Genomic DNA, 19,610 nt, shown 5'->3' with positions numbered 1-19,610 from the left:
TGCATTTCACCTTGTGAACTGTAGATCTTAATGGCATTAGAAACAAGATGTAGATGAAATATGAGCCATTGTAGGCTTGTAGTAAAGCCAGCGTTTAATGGCACCTTCTCCTCCACCCTTTCACCTCAATGCCAGATGTTTCACAACTGCATCGGATAAGGAGGGTCCTTGACGGCATGATGGCATGCAAGTGTGTAGGAGAAAGAGAAAAGAAATTGAATAGGACTGAAGGAAATGGAGAAAGGGGACTGAACTGCAACTGATCCGTCAAAATTTGAAGATCAACATTTCTTCCCAATTTCTGGAAAATATTTATGTAGTTTGCTTTAGTTTCAAAAGTGCTGGCACTAGCAAAGGCAAAGTGAACCCAAGGGAACTGGGAAACATGACGCAAGGGCAATAACTTTCCAGTTCAATTAGAAAAGCAATTTGCTCACAGAGCCTTGACCACGTCCTCGGTCTTTTCCAACCATTTATTACACTCAGAATGACTCTGGACAGATAATTTAGGACTAACGAAGGGGCTTGGGAGAAGGCACTCATTCAGCAGCCAGCCCACAAGTGTGGAAAAAGAAAGAAAAAAAACCCAACAAAACAACCCACTGATTTGATACTTACAGTAGCAGAAAATTAAAATAAACTTTTTTGTGCCTGAAGGAAAGAAGAAATTGCCATCTTGAGATCCAGCAGCAGCTCAAGCAGTGGCAATCATGGAGGACAAAAGCACCAGAAAGAGAAGCAAGCACAATCTAGAAACCAAAGCACCCATGGTAACCCACGGTAACCCTATCAAAAACAACTGTTCTGCTGTGTTAAGCAGATGAGAAGGTGGGACTGAGAAGTGTCTCTGGGACCTCAGAAAAAGTCCTCGTGCATGAGTTCACAAGGACAGTATCCTTAGAAAGTGAGGCAAACATGTAACATAAAACACTCAGTACCTCTCTTGTGATTTGTAAGTAATTGAAAAGGATGTCAAATCAAAATTTAATAAAAAATAAAGTTAAGAAAGAAAAAAAAAGAAAAAGAAAGTGAGGCAAAACCTTGTCTCATCAATTTCCTGCCTGTTTTGCTGGTATGTTTCTGGAATATGCTAAACTAGAGCAGGACAGTGTGAGGGTGGAAATTTAAGTGTAAACTTGGCACATCACACCTGAGTACACCCATGCTTTGCCTACCACATGTCCAGTAGTTTGTCTGGAACAGTTTATGGTATGGCATAGAATGGGGTACAGTATTAATTAGGCCTATTTTTAATAGTAACTCTCAAGCAACCAGAAACTACATTTATCTGGCATCTACCGTGTTTCCCCAAAAATAAGAACGCCCGGGCATGAGAAAGTCGCAATGGGGCCTGTGCTGCCGACGATGCGGTTTGTTATAATGTACTGTATTTCGGTCTCGCGGTCAGGGTTCGGATGGGTGGGAGAGATGAAAGGGTCAGCAGGGAGATGGGGGTGCGCAGCGGGGGCAGGGGGGATGGGAGGAATTTAAAAAATGCTCCACAGGGGATGGGAGGAAGGGAGGGATATAAGCTGCAAGGGTTCTGCTGCACAAGGGGAGGGAGGGATATAGGCTGCAAGGGTTCTGCTGAACAGGGGGATGGGAGGGAGGGATGAAAAGATACTACACAAGGGGATGGGTGAGAGGGGAGGAAAGATGCTGCACATATGGGGGAGAGAAAGGAAATAGGAAGAATTGTGGTGGAGGAAAGGAAGGGAGAGATAATCATTGTACATGAAAAAAAATAAGACCTCCCCAAAAATAAGACCTAGTGTGTTTTTTGGGCCAAAAATTAATATAAGACAGTGTCTTATTTTCGGGGAAACATGGTATCAATCCCCTTGGGTGCCGGTTAACTGAGAGTCTACTGTATATGGGTAGCAATTATATATTGCCACTATTCATAGTCAACGGCTGTTACTGTTTTCCATGTAAATTCAGGGTCGCTCACTGTCCATATAGCAGTGCTGAATATATGGAATATACTCGCATTTCAATACTGCAACCAATTAAAAAAATATAATGACTGCATCATTTGAATAGTGACCTGAAAGACCTTAAAGTCTGGCAATATCAATAAATAACCAAGTCTTTTGTTTCCCACTGTTTTTTGCACATTATGAGACATTACACAATTGGGCAATTACAAGTTTTAGAATACTGGTATCTGTAAAGTATTCAGTTTCCTGCAATATAGGACTTTTTTTTTTTTTTTTAATGACTCATTCATTTCAATTACAACTGAGCTATTTCAGAAGAAAATTGTCTCTCTGATATTCAGTCAGTGGTGATCAGTATTTTTATGTGCTGCCTGTGGGCGGCTAAATTAGCCCTGGATATTCATTGTTGGTCCAAGTCTGGGTACCAGCATTGAATATCCAGGGCATGTGGGCATGTGCTTGCAGCCAATTCTTTTGATATTCAGCTGGGTCCTGCATAAGGGGATACCAAGTTCCTCCACCCTATCCCAAAAAACTCTGACAGCCCATTCTGAGCCCCCCAACTAGAGATGGATCCCCAAAACTGATCTAACCCACCCCCAACCAGATATGTTCCCTCCCCCAAATACCAGTAGCCACCCTTCAGGCCTGCCTGATCATTTCTGATGGATCAGTGGGTAAGGCAGGCAAAAGCGAACCCCACTTGATCCTGTCACATGTGGCCCCAGTGAGAAAGCAGCTGCAGCGACCTCTAGCAGTAGGTCTTGGGAACATAACAACAGCCATACTGGGTCAGACCAATGGTCCATCTAGCCCAGTTTCCTGTTTCTAATAGTGGTCAGTCCAGGTTACAGTACCTGGCAGAAACCCAAATAGTAGCAATATTCCAGGGCAAGTAGTGGCTTCCCCCGTGTCTGTCTCAATAGCAGACTATGGACTTTTCCTCCAGGAACTTGTTTACACCTTTCTTAAACCCAGCTACTCTAACTAAGGTAACCACATCCTCTGGCAACGAGTTCCAGAGTTTAACTATTCTTGGAGTAAAAAATTATTTCCTTCTATTTGCTTTAAAAGTATTCCCATGTAATTTCACTGAGTATCCCCTGATTTTTGTACTTTTTGAAAGTATGAAAAATTGATTCTCTCTTACCTGTTCTATATCATTCAGGATTTTGTAGAGCTTAATCATACCTCGCCCCTTCAACCATCTCTTTTCCAAGCTGAAGAGTCACAACCTCTTTGGTCTTTCCTCATATGAATGGAGTTCCATCACCTTTATAATTTTGGTTGCTCTTGTTTGAACCTTTTCTAATTCCGCTATATCTTTTTTGAGAAATGGCGATCAGAACTGTGCACAATACTCAAGGTGAGGATGCACCACAGAGTGATACGGAGGCATTATAATATTCCCAGTCTTATTTGCCTTCCTTTTTCTAATAATTCCTAGCATCCTGTTTGCTTTTTTTTTTTTTTGCCGCCACTGCACACTGGGCTCAAGATTTCAGCGTAGTGTCTTGTGGTATGATTGGCCTCTAGTGATAAAACCAGAAGACTGCCACTAGAGGTCACAACCGCTTTTTTCCTACCAGAGCTGCAAGGGGCAGGGGTGAGTTGGATTTGCTGCTATCCATTTTACCCACTGGATCATCAGAGATTATCATGTAGGCTTGGGAGACATCTGTGCTTTTAGGTGTGGGTCCTTTCTCTGGTTTAGGGGGTTGGATCATATTCAGGGTGCTTCTCTAGTTGGAGGGATCAGGAGGGGGTTAGATCATGTTTTTTGGGGGGGTGTAATGTAGGCATAGGAAATCACTGAGAACTAGAGGATATCTGGCATCTGGAAGCTTTGCGGAGGCCACCCGATATTCAGTGCTGACACCCACATAGCTAAGTGGGCAAAGTTAGGACTACCTTTTGTGCAGTCTTATCTGTCCCCTTAATTATGTAGATACCAGCACTGAATATCGTTAGTAGCCGTATTACTTCCGACTCCTCCCCATCTCCACCCCTGTAAGGCCCCTCTTCTGGTCAGATTTAAGATGGCCAGTTAGTGCCAATATTCAGTGAGACTGCCTGGATAAGTGCTGCTGAATATCAGCTGGCCTGCTATGTGCGATTGAAGTGGGCCGGAACCTCTCTTGCCCAGATAATTGCTTTGAATATTGACCCCTGCAAGTGCACAGTGAGAATATTTAGGAGCACCAAATGTCAGTAATACCTATGTACTAAACAATTTAGAAAAATCTCACCCAAATCTGAAATAAAAAATATAGAAAATAAAAATTATGTTCACAGAAATAGTGTTCAGTATAAAATACCAGCCAGGATAGCGATGGTATATGACATCATAGAACCTGAATCCTACCTACCAGCCTAAGCTGGGGAAACATTACAATATCTGATGATAATCAATACTGAAATTCTGGGACTTATCTCACACAGCTGGAGATATTCTAGTTGATAATCCTTCTCACATGGTTCAGGACAGAGACATCCGGGCCGGGGTTCCCAAGTGAAAAATCCAAAACAAAGTGTTCCCAGTGCAAAAAACAAGGATCAAGGACTGTTTAAGCTGGACTTTATTTTGTCTTTTTTGCTATTATTTGATTGATTTTTTGCACTGGGAACACTTTGTTTTGGATTTTTCAGTTGGGGACCCCGGCCTGGATGTCTCTGTCCTGAACCATGTGAGAAGGATTATCAACTAGAATATCTCCAGCTGTGTGATATAAGTTCCAGAATTTCAGTATTGATTATCATTAGATATTGTAATGTTTCCCCAGCTTAGGCTGGTAGGTAGGATTCAGGTGCTATGATGTCATATACCATCACTATCCTGGGTGGTATTTTATACTGAGCACTATTTATGTGAACATAATTTTTATTTTCCATATTTTTTATTTAAGATTTGGGTGAGATTTTTCTAAGTTGTTTAGTACTTGATGTTGAAAAATCTACAATTGTGATTATAATTTTTTCCTGCTATTTTTGATATAGTAATACCTTTGTGACAGGCAGCTCCTTAGATTTAGACTCAAAAAGGTGTTCAAGCTTGGATGTGTCCACCTTAATAGGTTCCAGTTTGGCCCACAGGAATTCTTTGCAGCTCTTGTTGCTTCTGCACTGCCACTCAAACGGCCTCACTTCATTCCAAAAAAGACGAATGGTTTTTTTCTTCTTCGCAAACGCTGGATCACCCCTAGAAATCTGGAAGGACCCCATACCCTGAGGACTGCTGAAGAGTGGGGGAGGAGGAAACAAACTGCAAGGAACGGGAGGTGGAGGCGGGCAACCTAAAAGAGGAGGAGGAGGAGGGGGAGGCAAACCCATAAAGGAGAGTGGTGGTGGGGGAGGGGGAGCTGGAGACTCTCGAGGACCCATATCTATGTCCAAAACATCTATGTCATCATCCTCTCTCAGGTCCGTGAAATCCATGTCCTTGATTTTAAGTTCTCTCGGACTAGCCATGAGCTGATCCCAGATGTAGTCAGACTCTGTTTTTGGCTGCATTGCACTTTTATCTGGGACCTTGTCACAGGACTCACTCTCAGACATGACTGTTCCTTTGCACAGTTCACCACTGTTGAATTTTTCAGCAAAAGCTTTCACGCTGCCTTGGTTGTCCAGATGGCCAATGTCCATCCTCTTGACGTTGTCATCACTAGACTGCTTGCTAGCTTGCAAAGTAGAAATCCTACTAGCTAGGCTGGCAATGGATTCTTCTGCTTCCTCCGTCTCCTTCTTTTCCTCCTTCTTCTCTGCCAGATCTTTCTCCTCTTCATCTTCGGGTTTCTTGTTATGGGCATACAACATGTCCAGCATGAACCGCTTGTTGTTGAGGATGTTGCTACACTGTTCATTCACCCCAAGAGACTGAATGGTCTGTGCCCATGAACCTGTGAGAAGTCCAAAAACAACCAAAGTCACAACTTTTTTCAAGAAATATAGTGATATAAATACAAACATGGGACAATATATTTTTTATGTATAGTTGAATGGGATCAAATGTAAACACTAAGCAGAAGTAGGGCAAAAAATGTTACTTGCATTACTAACAGAGAATCTTCGAGTAATGCATTCGTTTCCTGGAACTTCTGGAATGGAAATTATTTCACAATATTTACTGTATTTGTCTTAAGCGGAACAGGCCCAACTGTTTTTAAATTCTATTATTCCAGTCTAGTGCAGTGCATACCTAAGGTGACCATATGTCCCGTTTTCAATGGGACCGTCCCGTTATCCCGACCCACTGCTTCGGGATGCTGAAATGTCCCATTTTCAGGGACAGCGTTCTGAAGCGGGACAACAGAACCAGTGATCGCTTCCCCTCCCTGGCACGCCAATTCAAACCACCGGTCCGCCGCTGCACCTTCTTGTTGCCACCCAGAAGCCTTCTTCCCGACATCAATTCTGACATCAGAGAGGAAGTTCTGGGCCAGCCTGGCAGCGATTGGCTGGCCCGGAACTTCTTCTCCGATGTCAGAATTGATGTCAGGAAGAAGGCTTCTGGGCAGTAACAAGAAGGTGCAGAGGCAGCGGGTGGGGGTGGGGGTGGGGTGTTGAATCAGCACGGCAGGGAGGGAAGGAAGGAGGCTGGCAGGCTGCGTCAGTGGACCTGGGGGGGCGTTGAATCAGGCACTGGAGGGAGGGAAGGAGGTAGGCAGGCAGGCTCTGGTGCGGCAGGGAGGGAGGGAGGCAGGCAGGCTGGCTTTGGGGGAAGGGGTGGAACAAAGGCTGGAAGACAGTGAGGGGGACATAGGAAGGAGGCACTGAGGGCAGTAAGGATTTAGGAAGGAGCACTAAGGACATAGGAAGGAGGCACTGAGGGCACTAAGGATTTAGGAAGGGGCACTAAGGATATAGAAAGGAGGGGCTGAGGGCACTAAGAACATAGGAAGGAGGCACTGGGGGCACTAAGGATTTAGGAAGGGGCACTAAGGATATAGAAAGGAGGGGCTGAGGGCACTAAGAACATATGAAGGAGACACTGGGGGAACTAAGGACATGGGAAGGGGCACTAAGGACATGTGAAAGAGGCACTGGTGGCATTAACAACATTGGAAGGAAGGAGGGAGGGAATAGAAAGGGACAATTGTTGGGCCTGAGTGCAGAAAGAAAGAAAGAAAGGAAGACTGCACAGTGAGAAGGAAATGCAACCAGAGACTGATGAAATCACCAGACAGCAAAGGTAGGAAAAATGATTTTATTTTCAATTTATTGATCAAAATGTGTCAGTTTTGAGAATTTATATCTGCTGTCTATATTTTGTACTATATTTGTCTATTTTTCTATATTTACTGAGGTGACATTGCATATTTTAAAGTCATCTGCCTTGACATCTTTGAAACCCCCCAAATATAAATGATAATTAACATTTTCTCTGCGTATAGTGTGCTTTGGGGTTGTAAAAAATTTTATGGTTACCATTATGAATTAATAAGATATTATGTGTATATGAAAAATGAATGGAAGAAATTGGGGGTGGGATTGGAGGAGGGGCTAGGGTGGGATTGGGGCGGGACTGACAATTAATAGATGTCCCGTTATGATGAAAAAAATAAATGGTCATATTATGCATACCCAACCTGGTATGCAGTATTGCTTTTTTTCTTATCATCTTTCCCTTTCCTTTTACTTTTCAGGAGTTGAGGGGTTGTTTGCAGTATTGAAACATACATCTAGCAGGTTGATGGTGGCTGGGGTAATGCCAAGAGGACCTAGACGTCTGAACGTTTAAGTAACAGCTTCACTAGTTATGGTAGCCATATAGTTTGCTTCTAAATTTGGTAGGGAGGCATAGAGTATGGTATAAAGCAGTGGTTCCCAACCCTGCCTGGAGGAAACCAGCCAGTCAGGTTTTCCGGATAGCCCTAATGAATATGCATGGAGCAGAGTTGCATGCGTGTCACCTCCATTATACACAAAACTCTCTCATGCATATTCATTAGGGTTATCCCAAAAGCCTGACTGGCTGGTGGTCCTCCAGGACAGATTTGGGAACCACTGGTATAGAGGATCTGGGTGCTGGATTACATAGGGGGTATGCATGATTATTGTGGGGGTAAATGGACAATACTCGGACTAGAAAAGCGTCACGAGTGGAGTGCCGCAGGGTTCGGTGCTTGGATCCGTGCTCTTCAACATATTTATAAACGACCTAGAAATTGGTACAACAAGCAAGGTGATTAAATTTGCAGATGATACAAAGTTATTCAGAGTAGTGAGGACGCAGAAGGATTGCAAATACCTGCAATGTGACATAAACACGCTTGAGAAATGGGCCGTGACATAGCAAATGAGGTATAACGTGGATAAGTGTAAGGTGATGCATGTCAGGAACAGAGCAACAGAACCAAAAGAAGGGAGGTCCAACCTTGTCTGCAGTAAAAAAACCAGCCAGGAACAAACAAACCAAAACTGCAGATATGTACAACGATGTAGGCGAATTTTATTTGACAAGCAAACTATATATTAAAACCTTTTTACCAAACGGGGGACCCAACACGGTCCGTGTTTCGGACAACCTTCATCAGGGGTCCTATTAGGTACAGATATAACATAAAGCACAATATTAAAAATACAATTATATAAACAGTTGTAATAATAATAAAAATGAAAAGATAACAAATATTAAGAATAAGACAACAAGATGATAAATTTGACCATAGACTATAATATTAAGAAATTTAAAAGCACGAGGACAAATATATGTTTTAAAAGGTGATAAGTACGCATGCCATGTCAATAGAAATGCATGCAGAAAAGACAGAATTGATAATAAATGACTGCTAGTGTTAAGTATGAACGAACTGTGACGGAACATAAGCCAATAAGGTAGTGCAAAGAAAAGAAAGAAAAAAAAGGAGAACCAGTGTTATGATAAAACATAAATAATAGCATCAAATTTAAATAATGAAGGAAAATATGAGCAACGAAATGGAGAAAGAGAAAAAAGAAAAACAAATGAATGTAAAAATACATACCATGGTAGATAAAGGAAAAAACATATGTCACAACAAATATTGAAAAAGATAATATAAAACCAAACTATCATAAAGCAGAGGAAGAGAGAAATATAAGAAGGGAAAAAAGAAGAAACCAATTAGTGTATAGAGTTAAAATCAGTCACAACATGCACCAATTTATAAAAAAAATATAGTTAACATATTGAATCATCACATAAATAGCCATCACATATAAAACCCATTACAATAAAACCACATTGAGGTACTATATTACCCACTGTTATATGCGCACAAGCAAATATATGTTAAGTCATCATATTTAAAAGACATATCATCAATACATACATATGGAAGTCTCTTATGTTTCTCATATGCATATAAAACAATCATATTCCAACAACGTATATAAAGAATATATATATATATATGTAATCACATAAGAAATCTATAATGAGATATCAAGAAATAACCCCATAGCAATATGACCCAGTTTAAAATATAATAGAAACATATTTAATAACCACCCTTAAAAATGTAAGCATATAAAATCACCACAATTAAAACAACATAATTAAAAATAATTTTTTAAAAATTTTTTGCTATGTCATTCATTAGAAAGAAATTAAACATATTCTGTCATCACTTATAAAAGAACCCCTTAAGAGGGTCATCTAGAGTATATCATAACTTAACCCCCTAAAAATGCCAAATAAGAACAAAAAATACTATATATGAAATCATCACATATGAAAGAGCAATTATATATCAGCGAAGGATGTATACAGAACACTGTATAGCCAAATAAGGAATATGTTAAAACTTAAATAATATTCTTCAATTGGATAACAGGAAAATGAAACACCAAATGTAATAAAAAATACATAAGCAATGAACTTCACAGAAATTATATGTTTTATATGTGATGGCTATTTATGTGATGATTCAATATGTTAACTATATTTTTTTATAAATTGGTGCATGTTGTGACTGATTTTAACTCTATACACTAATTGGTTTCTTCTTTTTTCCCTTCTTATATTTCTCTCTTCCTCTGCTTTATGATAGTTTGGTTTTATATTATCTTTTTCAATATTTGTTGTGACATATGTTTTTTCCTTTATCTACCATGGTATGTATTTTTACATTCATTTGTTTTTCTTTTTTCTCTTTCTCCATTTCGTTGCTCATATTTTCCTTCATTATTTAAATTTGATGCTATTATTTATGTTTTATCATAACACTGGTTCTCCTTTTTTTTCTTTTTTTTCTTTCTTTTCTTTGCACTACCTTATTGGCTTATGTTCCGTCACAGTTCGTTCATACTTAACACTAGCAGTCATTTATTATCAATTCTGTCTTTTCTGCATGCATTTCTATTGACATGGCATGCGTACTTATCACCTTTTAAAACATATATTTGTCCTCGTGCTTTTAAATTTCTTAATATTATAGTCTATGGTCAAATTTATCATCTTGTTGTCTTATTCTTAATATTTGTTATCTTTTCATTTTTATTATTATTACAACTGTTTATATAATTGTATTTTTAATATTGTGCTTTATGTTATATCTGTACCTAATAGGACCCCTGATGAAGGTTGTCCGAAACACAGACCGTGTTGGGTCCCCCGTTTGGTAAAAAGGTTTTAATATATAGTTTGCTTGTCACAATAAAATTCGCCTACATCGTTGTACATATCTGCAGTTTTGGTTTGTTTGTTCCTGACATGTCGGGAACAAAAATTTTATACAAAAATACAAGATGTCAGGTGCAGTACTTGGAGAGACCCCCCCAGGAAAGAGACTTGGGAGTACTGGTCGACAAGTCAATGAAGCCATCTGCGCAATGCGCGGCAGTGGCAAAAAGGGTGAACAGAATGCTAGGAATGATTAAGAAGGGGATCATGAACAGATCGGAGAAGGTTATCATGCCGCTGTACTGGGCCATGATATGCCCCCACCTGGAATACTGCATCCAGCACTGGTTGCCGTACATGAAGAAGGACACAGTGCTACTCAAGAGGGTCCAGAGAAGAGTGACTAAAATGGTTAAGGGACTGGAGGAGTTGCCATACAGTGAGAGATTAGAGAAACTGGGCCTCTTCTCCCTTGAAAAGAGGAGACTGAGAGGGGACATAATCAAAAAATTCAAGATAATGAAGGGAATAGACTTGGTAGATAAAGACAGGTTGTTCACCCTCTCCAAGGTAGAGAGAACGAGAGGGTACTCTCTAAAGCTAAAAGGGGATAGATTCCATACAAATGTAAGGAAGTTCTTCTTCCCCCAGAGAGTGGTAAAAAACTGAGACGCTCTTACAGAGGCTGTTATAGGGGAAAACAAAGGGATTCAAGACAAAGTTAGATAAGTTCCTGCTGAACCAGAACGTACACAGGTAAGGCTAGACTCAGGGCACTGGTCTTTGACCTAAGGGCCGCCGCGTGAGCGGAGTTCTGGGCACGATGGACCACTGGTCTGATCCAGCAGCGGCAATTCTTATGTTCTTATGTTCACTAATGAAGCTGGGTATTTCTGGCAGGCTACACATAGTACCTAGGAGGCAGGATGTTAGGCAACAATTATTGTGTCTTGAAATATTCCCTTTAAGCTATCTGTTCTGTTTGTCAATTATACTGGTATACTCCAAAGTATGATCATGGCAGTTATGTTCATCTGGGAAGATGAGAGTACATGTTCATTCAATATCTGGACTCAGTAGTCTTACCTGGTCTTATGCAGTAGACTGACTGCTTTGTTAGTAAATAGTATCACATAGAAATCCATCAGAATAATTCGCTTTCATTTCCAGTACTAGTCACGTTCTCAACAATGTCAAACGCACCCCACATGAAGTGGAATCTAACTGGTTCATGCAAGTGAAGATTGTGGGGAAGGAGAATGAGGTTGATTTGATTGAGGATTTGAATGTTATGGGCAGGGCCGCCATCAGAAATTTCTGGGCCCCTTACTGAGCAATCCTATTGGGCCCCCCACGCACCCCTTCCCCCCCCCCGACCCCCCCCCTTCTTCCATGGGCCGAATACACACATACTTTTCTGCTAATGCTCCACCTAAGCCAGTCCCTTAAAATCTTCTCACGTCCATTGGGTGATTTGGCATAGAGGAGATATTCATAAAAAGAACGTCCGTCAAGATCTTTACTCATAGACTGTGCCATTTGCTTTAAATCATCTTCCATCATTAATCCAAATTGCACAATTCTTTCTCTGTCTTTGTCCTGAATGGCATCTGGCCACATTGCTGGATCCTTCCAGTCAACAAATTTATGAGCAGGCACGGAGAACGCATTTTTAAACAAATGTAGTTTATCCTTGTACTCCTTATGTAATTTTAATCATCTATGGATATGTTTGTATGTTTATTGTTCAAATGGATTTATTTATTTCCCCAAATTTATTTTTGATATACGCATTGAAAATATTTGATATTGCGTTTAAATAAAAATCTCAATAAACTTGAAACTTGAAACGAGTGCCCGTGAGATTGTGGGAGGGTTAAATACTCAAAACTTAGAAGAATAACAATTTACTTAAAGTTTTTGCTACACCAGCTTTCTGCTATCTTTACATACAGTGGCGTACGTAGCATATGTAACACCCGGGGCCCATCATTTTTTGGCACCCCCCCATCTGTAAGAAAAACATGATTTTTAGTAACAAACCACATGTCACACATGAGTACCTAGGAAAAGGCAGCATCTTACATATTGCAGTGAGCAGTACATCAATACACCCATTGTAAAACTAAACAAGCCAGACTAGTACAGATCAATCCTACACCGTCAATCCTAACAGAAAACCATGTCTTTCGAACACACAGAACACAGAAAACACCTTCGCCTAGTATGGAATATGTCATCACAAACTAACCCCTCACTCTTTTACAAAACTGTAGTGTGGATTTTAGCCACAGTGGTAACAGCCCTGACGCTCATAGAATTCTGAGCATCAGAGCTGCTACCACCATGGCTGGCGCTAAAAAAATGCTCCACAGTTTTGTAAAAGGGGGGATAAAATAGAAATACACAGCTTCAACGCTCTAGATCAGGGGTGCCCAAACTTTTTGGGCTTGCGAGCTACTTTAAAATGACCAAGTCAAAATGATCTACCAACAATAAAATTAAAAAACACAAAGCACACTATATGCTGAGAAAATGTTAATTATCATTCCTATTCTGAGTTTTTTTCAAAGAGGTCAAGGCAGATGACTCTATGCATTGTCACCTCAGTAACAACCATACAAAAATAGACAAATATACCCTCCATCCTTTTTATTAAACCACAATAGCAGTTTTTACCGCAGAGAGCTGCGCTGAATGCCCAGCGCTGCTCTCGACGCTCATAGGCTCCTTGCGCTAAAAACCACTAATGCGGTTTAGTAAAAGGGGACCATATTGTAAAATATAGACAGCAGATATAAATTCAGAACTGTGCATAGTAAGTGAAGGGAAGTTTTCATCTCTGGGAATTTGCCCAGTTAACTATTAAGTTATTTGGGCAAATTCCTTTGAAAACTGTGGTAATATTGCCTCCACTTTGCTAAATTTAAAATAAAATAATTTTTCCTACCTTATCTGGTGATTTCTGGTTGCACTTTCTTTTTCTGACTGTGCATCCAATCTTTCTTCCCTTCTTTCAGCCTGTATGCTTCCTCTCCTCCACACCTCATTCCCTCCCCCAACTTTTTCTTCCTCTCTTCATGCCCCCTTTCTTTTTTTCTGTTTCTCTTCTTTCCTTCTGTTTCCCTGCCTTCCTTCTATTTCCCTGCCTGCCCCCTTTCTTTCTTTCTTTCTCCCTGCCATTCCCCAAGCCACTGCCACTGCCGCTGCCATCGGGGAACAGGACCCACCAATGGATAACAGGCCCCAAAGCCAACGCCGACGCATGCTCTCCCTGCTTCGGGCCGATCAGTCTTCCTCTACCCGACATCAATTCTGCCGTCGGAGAGGAAGTTCTGCCTAGCCAGGCAGCGATTGGCTGGCCCGAACTTCCTCTCCGACTGCAGAATTGACGTCGGGGAGAGGAAGACTGATCGGTCCGATAGATTAGATCGCCAAGACAAAGTGAGTCATGGATGATCGACTCACTTTGCCTTGGCGAGCTACTGGCGCCCCTGCCTTAGAACACTGCCTAGGATCCTGGGGGAGCCCGGGCCCCCTGTCAGCTCCGGGCCCCTGAATGCAGGACTGGTAGTACTGCCCTGATGGCGGCCCTGGTTATGGGTGAGCAGATACAGGTAAAGGAAGAGATTACTGTGTTAGACTATGGGAAAGCAAGTTCTGAATGCTTCACTTACTGTATAGGACAAAAAAAACCCTCTTGACAACCTATGACTTTAGAACGGTTGTTCAATCATTGCTCTTGAGCAAGTTAGAATACTATTTCTGGGTTTGATGAAAACCAAGTTAAAAGCATTGCAGGTATTGATGAATTTAGCAGCTAGGTTGATTAGTGGGGCTTCAAGAACAGCACATATAACTCCCATATTAAAGAGGTTTCATTAGCTTACAATGGAACAACATATTCATTTTAAGGTGTCATCTTTGGTGCATCAGTCTGTGTATCATTCTGTGCCTAACTGGTTTCAGGATCTTTGGGAGGTTTATAGACCATCGCGAGCTCTAAGATCAGATGATAGTATGTGATTGATATCTCAATTATCTGTGAATATAAGGTACATGGCCACACAATTAAAAATGTTCTCATGTATGGGTGTTTCTTTATGGAATAAACTATGTGGTCAATTAAGACTATATTTGGATCATCATAGCTTTAAGAGATTTCTTAAAACAAACTATTTGTTGATGCATTTCTGTGAATTGCTCTCTTGGATTTTGTTCTAAATTTACCTATAATGACAGTGAAGATGATATTGAGGACTCTTCAGGTTGCACTTAAGTTGTTTTAAATTATTGTAAAATGTTATGTACGTGTTATTTTATGTATGTTATTCTGGAAACCGTTGAGACTCCAGGCGGTATATACATTTTTAAAATAAATAAATAATATGTATGATGTCACCTAGCAGATTCTCATCTAAGGAGGGGGGAGAGGTATTTTGTGACACTCATCCTGAAATATCTAGTACATTCTCTACCTATGACCCCCTCTATGCTGTATCAATGATGGAGAACATTATTGTGTAAGATTGATAAGTGCAATGATGAATTGTACTAAATTTCCAAAGCGAGAACCCAGCATCCCCTTAGCTCAGGGGTCTCCAAAGTCCCTCCTTGAGGGCCGAATCCAGTCGGGTTTTCAGGATTTCCCCAATGAATATGGATTGAAAGCAGTGCATGCACATAGATCTCATGCATATTCATTGGGGAAATCCTGAAAACCCAACTGGATTCAGCCCTCAAGGAGGGACTTTGGGGACTCCTGCCTTAGCTAGTCCAAGCATTTTGTTTGCAACAACAGAACTAGCAGGACTTGTGATCTCTCTCCAGATATTTTCTCATTCACTCTGATCACATGTAAAGTGGTGGCCAGTATTCACATTGTACACAGTATAAAATGGAATTAGAGGTGTTTAAATTTAAGCACCGACATTACCAGTTTCATTGTCGCTGGTTATCTTGTCTTCTCTCTCTTCCCTCTCTAAAGTGCTGCTTGTGGAGGATATGCTAGATGCAGAACAGTTGTCCTTTTCATTCACTTCCTCATTCTGCCTCTCTTTCTCACTCAGTAGTCCACTATCCTCTGTCTCTTCGTTCTTGGGTCCTGCCTTGGGTTCTGCTTCCAGTTCCTGTGTTCCTTCCTCCTGTTCCTGCTCAGCTTCTTTTTCTGGTTCTGGTTCCGTTTCAGTTTCTAGCTCTGGTTCGGGTTCACTGGTACTTACTAGGGGAGAAAATAATTAACATGTAAGTTTCATCAAATGATATTTTCTCAAAACAAGGGCCTTCAAATCCCATTTGAGCTGGACAACTTTGATAGCTGGTAACATATGTAGTGGCCCTTCAGAGAACTATCCCCCCCTTTTACAAAACTGTAGCATGGATTTTAGTGCCAGCTGAAGCGGTAACAGCTCCAACACTCATAGGAATTCTATGAGTGTTGGAGCTGTTACCGCCACAGGCAGTGCTAAAAACTGCCCTATGGTTTTGTAAAAGGGGGTTTATTTTCTGTTAAGTAAATTGTGCTAGCTTTGACCCCCTCCCCCACCATTAAAAACACCTGATCAGTGGAACTGTAAGTTATTCTAGTTCAGGGGTGCCCAAAAGGTCGATCATGATTGACCGGTAGCCGGCGAAGGCAACATGAATCGATCGTGTTGCCTTCACGTTCTATTTGCTTCCTGACTCAGAAGCGCTGAGCCGACCAACTTTCCCCACCCGACATCAATTCTGACATCGGAGAGGAAGTTCCGGGCCAGCCAATCGCTGCCTGGCTGGCCCAGAACTTCCTCTCCGACTTCAGAAATGACGTTGGGGAAAGGAAATCAGGTCGGCCCAATGCTTCTGTGTGTGTTAGCAGGGAGAGATTGGGACGGCAGTGGTAGTTTGGAGGCCTGTTCCCCGATGGCGGCGGCAGTGGCTTGGGAGCAGGCAGGGAGACAGAAAGAAGGGGGAGCAGGGAGACAGAAAAAAAGAAGGGAAAAAGAAAGAAAGAAAGAAAGGGGGGACAGGAAGACAGAAAGGGGGCTTGGAGAGAGAAAGACAGACAGAAAGAAATAGGGACAGGGAGACAGAAAGAAAGAAAGGGGGGACAGGAAGACAGAAAGAAAGGGGAGATGGAGAGAAAAAGACAGACAGAAAGAAAGAAAGGAGAGGGGGCAGGGAGAGAGGAAGAAAAAGTTGGCGGAGGGAATGAGTTCTGGAAGTATACAGCAGGCTGAAAGAAGGGAAGAAATATCAGATGCACAGTCAGAAGAATAAAGTCCAACCAGAGACTCATGAAATCACCAGCCAACAAAGGTAGGAAAAATGATTTTATTTTCAATTTAGTGATCAAAATGTGTCCGTTTTGAGAATTTATATCTGCTGTCTATAATTTGCACTATGGCCCCCTTTTACTAAACTGCAATAGCAGTTTTTAGTGCAGGGAGCCTATGAGCATCGAGAGCAGCGCAGGGCATTCGGCATAGCTCCCTGCGCTAAAATCCGCTATCGCGGTTTAGTAAAAAGGGAGGGGGTATATTTGTCTACTTTTGTATAGTTGTTCCTGAGGTGACATTGCATAGTCATCTGCCTTGACCTCTTTGAAAACCCGCAGAATATAAATGATAATTAACATTTTCTCTGCGTACAGTGTGCTTTGTGTTTTTTTTTTTATTTTATTGTTGGTAAATCATTTTGACTTGGTCATTTTAAAAGTAGCTCGCAAGCCCAAAAAGTGTGGGCACCCCTGTTCTAGTTTATAAAACCTTGGAGATTGTTTTCACAGCTAACACTGTCTATAGATCATCCACCCACCCCTAGGCTTGCACTTCCTATATTCTCTACCACTCTTCTTCAATTATTTCTAACAAGAGAAAATCATTACTGATTGAGGTAACTAAGTTCAGATCTTTTTTTTTATTAGGTAGCCTCTTAAATTAAACAAACATTTTTTCCTTCCTTACTAATACTAAAATCAACTCAACCTAGGCTTCTCTACTACCCCCATCTTCACAAAAGAGAAACAAGTTATACACTTCAGGTACACTATACTGTATATTCAAATTGTTAGCAGCAGTAGTATTACTTAAAGGTTAATCAAGAAGTCACCAAGTCACATACTACTCACTTCTTGTTAGAACACAATTTTTATTCCTAGTCCTTAATTAGTACTTTAACCACCTCAATTAAAACTACTAAGGAAGCACAACTCTACACACCAGAGATACAAACAATACGTTCTTAAACCTGTAAGGATAAGCTAAATCACTGTATAATAGGTGAGGAAGTCCACTGAACTACCTGCTCCTCATTTACTGAACAATTCCAAGAAAAACAAGGTTCCTACCTTGATAGGAACTGCTCTTTCTACACTTCCCCCTCCGTATTCACAAATTCTGTATCTACAGATTCGCTTATTTGTGGTTTTAAACAAAAAAAAATCACTTTCATTTTTGGGCTATTTTAAGCCCTGTAAAGCCCCCCCCCCCAAGCCTTACCTGGTGGTCTAGCGGGTTTTTGGGACAGGAGCGATCTTCCCACGCTCCTGCCCTGTGCAGATCATGCACAGGAAATGGCTCGAGAGATTACGGGAGCTCAAGGCAGCCATTTCCTGTGAGCAATCTGCATGGGGCAGGAACATGGGAAGATCGCTCCTGCCTGAAAACCCACTAGACCACCAGGTAAGGCTTAAGTGGAGGCTTTCAGGGCTTAAAATAGCCAGGGGAAGCGGTGGTAAGGGGCAGAACCGGCCCAAATATTATTCGCGGTTTTTTCATATTTGCGGGCCGGCTCTGCCCCGAACCCCCGTGAATACGGAGGGGGAAGTGTCATAGTTACAATATGGCTAATAAACATCGTACCTCCAAAGCTGCTGCTGCTCTCGTTACAGCTTCTGCATCAGTGCAGACTGAATGCTTGATTCAAGGTGAGGGACTAGTTTAATGTACAAGTTGTATGCATATTGAATCCCTCATGAAAGAAGTACAAGAACTAAGACAAAATGGCAAGACTAAGAGGCATCAGTGAAATTCAGAAATCCATCCCAGATATGCATTTTGATGCATCGAGCATCTCCAGCTAAAGGGATGGAGACACTAGGCTGAAAGATGACAGCTGGACACAGATCACCAGACCCTGCAAAGTGAACCTCACTCCTCTATATTCTGTTAAAATTAAGAAAAGATTTGCAGCCTTAAAGGTAGAAGATATAAAAATACCTCAAGAACAGGAAGAAACAGAGCTCAAAAATCTCAGAGCTGCTGGAGCAGTAGCTATTAAGAAATGAAAGGTAGTGGTGGTTGGCAATTCCCTTCTGAGAGGTACAGAGGTACCCATCTGCTGTCCAGCCATGATATCAAGGGAGATGTTCTATTACATCTCAAATCTTTGCATTAGGCAGACAGCACATTTGTCGAGACTCATCAAGCCTAAGGATCATTCATCCATGTTGGCACAAATGATACTGCTAGGCATTCAACTGAACACATCAAAAGTGACTTCATGGCCCTAGGACAGAGGGTGAAACAATTAGGAGCACAAGCAATGTTCTCATCTATCCTTCCTGTCTTAGGTAAAGGACAAATGGCAGAAACTCGCATCCTAGAGCTGATGGTGTTGAGGTGAGTGCTTTGGTTTCTTAGACCATGGAATGATTTTCCAAGATCTGCTCAGCAGAGATGGTGTCCATTCATCAAAGAAGGGATGCAGTGTCTTTAGTAACAGATTGGCTAATGTACTGAAGAGAGCTTTAAACTAAATTTACTGGGGATGGGTGTAAAATACCTCAAGGTAATTAATAACTCTCAGGAATATAAGGCATCAAATACCATTATTGAAATGAGGCAAAAGAGCGATAGCTGGAAAGCTTTGAATACCAATGCCCATAGTATAGGAAACAAAATTCCAGATCTAGAGGCTGTAATGGTAGAAGCTGAAGTGGATTTACGGGCGGTCACAGAAACATGGTTCACAGAGATCCATGATTGGGATGTAGTTATACCTGGCTATAATCTATTCAGGAGGGATAGGGTAGGTAAAAAGGGCAGAGGAGTGGTATGTGTTAAGAATAATATTAAACTGACAGAATT

General features: G+C 41.3%; 1 protein-coding gene across 5 annotated transcripts in view; it reads right to left on the bottom strand.

Moving 5' to 3' along the window:
• Positions 1 to 19,610, bottom strand: part of FHOD3 (formin homology 2 domain containing 3) — a 967,501-nt gene that overhangs the window by 112,153 nt on the left and 835,738 nt on the right. For all 5 annotated transcript variants that reach the window (XM_033930608.1, XM_033930609.1, XM_033930610.1 and 2 more), the window contains 2 exons: positions 15,479 to 15,763; positions 4,944 to 5,836 (listed from right to left, as the gene is read on the bottom strand). In XM_033930608.1, coding sequence (XP_033786499.1) covers positions 4,944 to 5,836; positions 15,479 to 15,763 — 1,178 coding nt within the window. The remainder of the gene's footprint in view (positions 1 to 4,943; positions 5,837 to 15,478; positions 15,764 to 19,610) is intronic.

This window comes from Geotrypetes seraphini, chromosome 2, assembly GCF_902459505.1.
Source record: "Geotrypetes seraphini chromosome 2, aGeoSer1.1, whole genome shotgun sequence".
In the NCBI taxonomy this organism is placed as follows: domain Eukaryota; kingdom Metazoa; phylum Chordata; class Amphibia; order Gymnophiona; family Dermophiidae; genus Geotrypetes; species Geotrypetes seraphini.
This window is presented reverse-complemented; position numbering and strand designations above follow the sequence as displayed.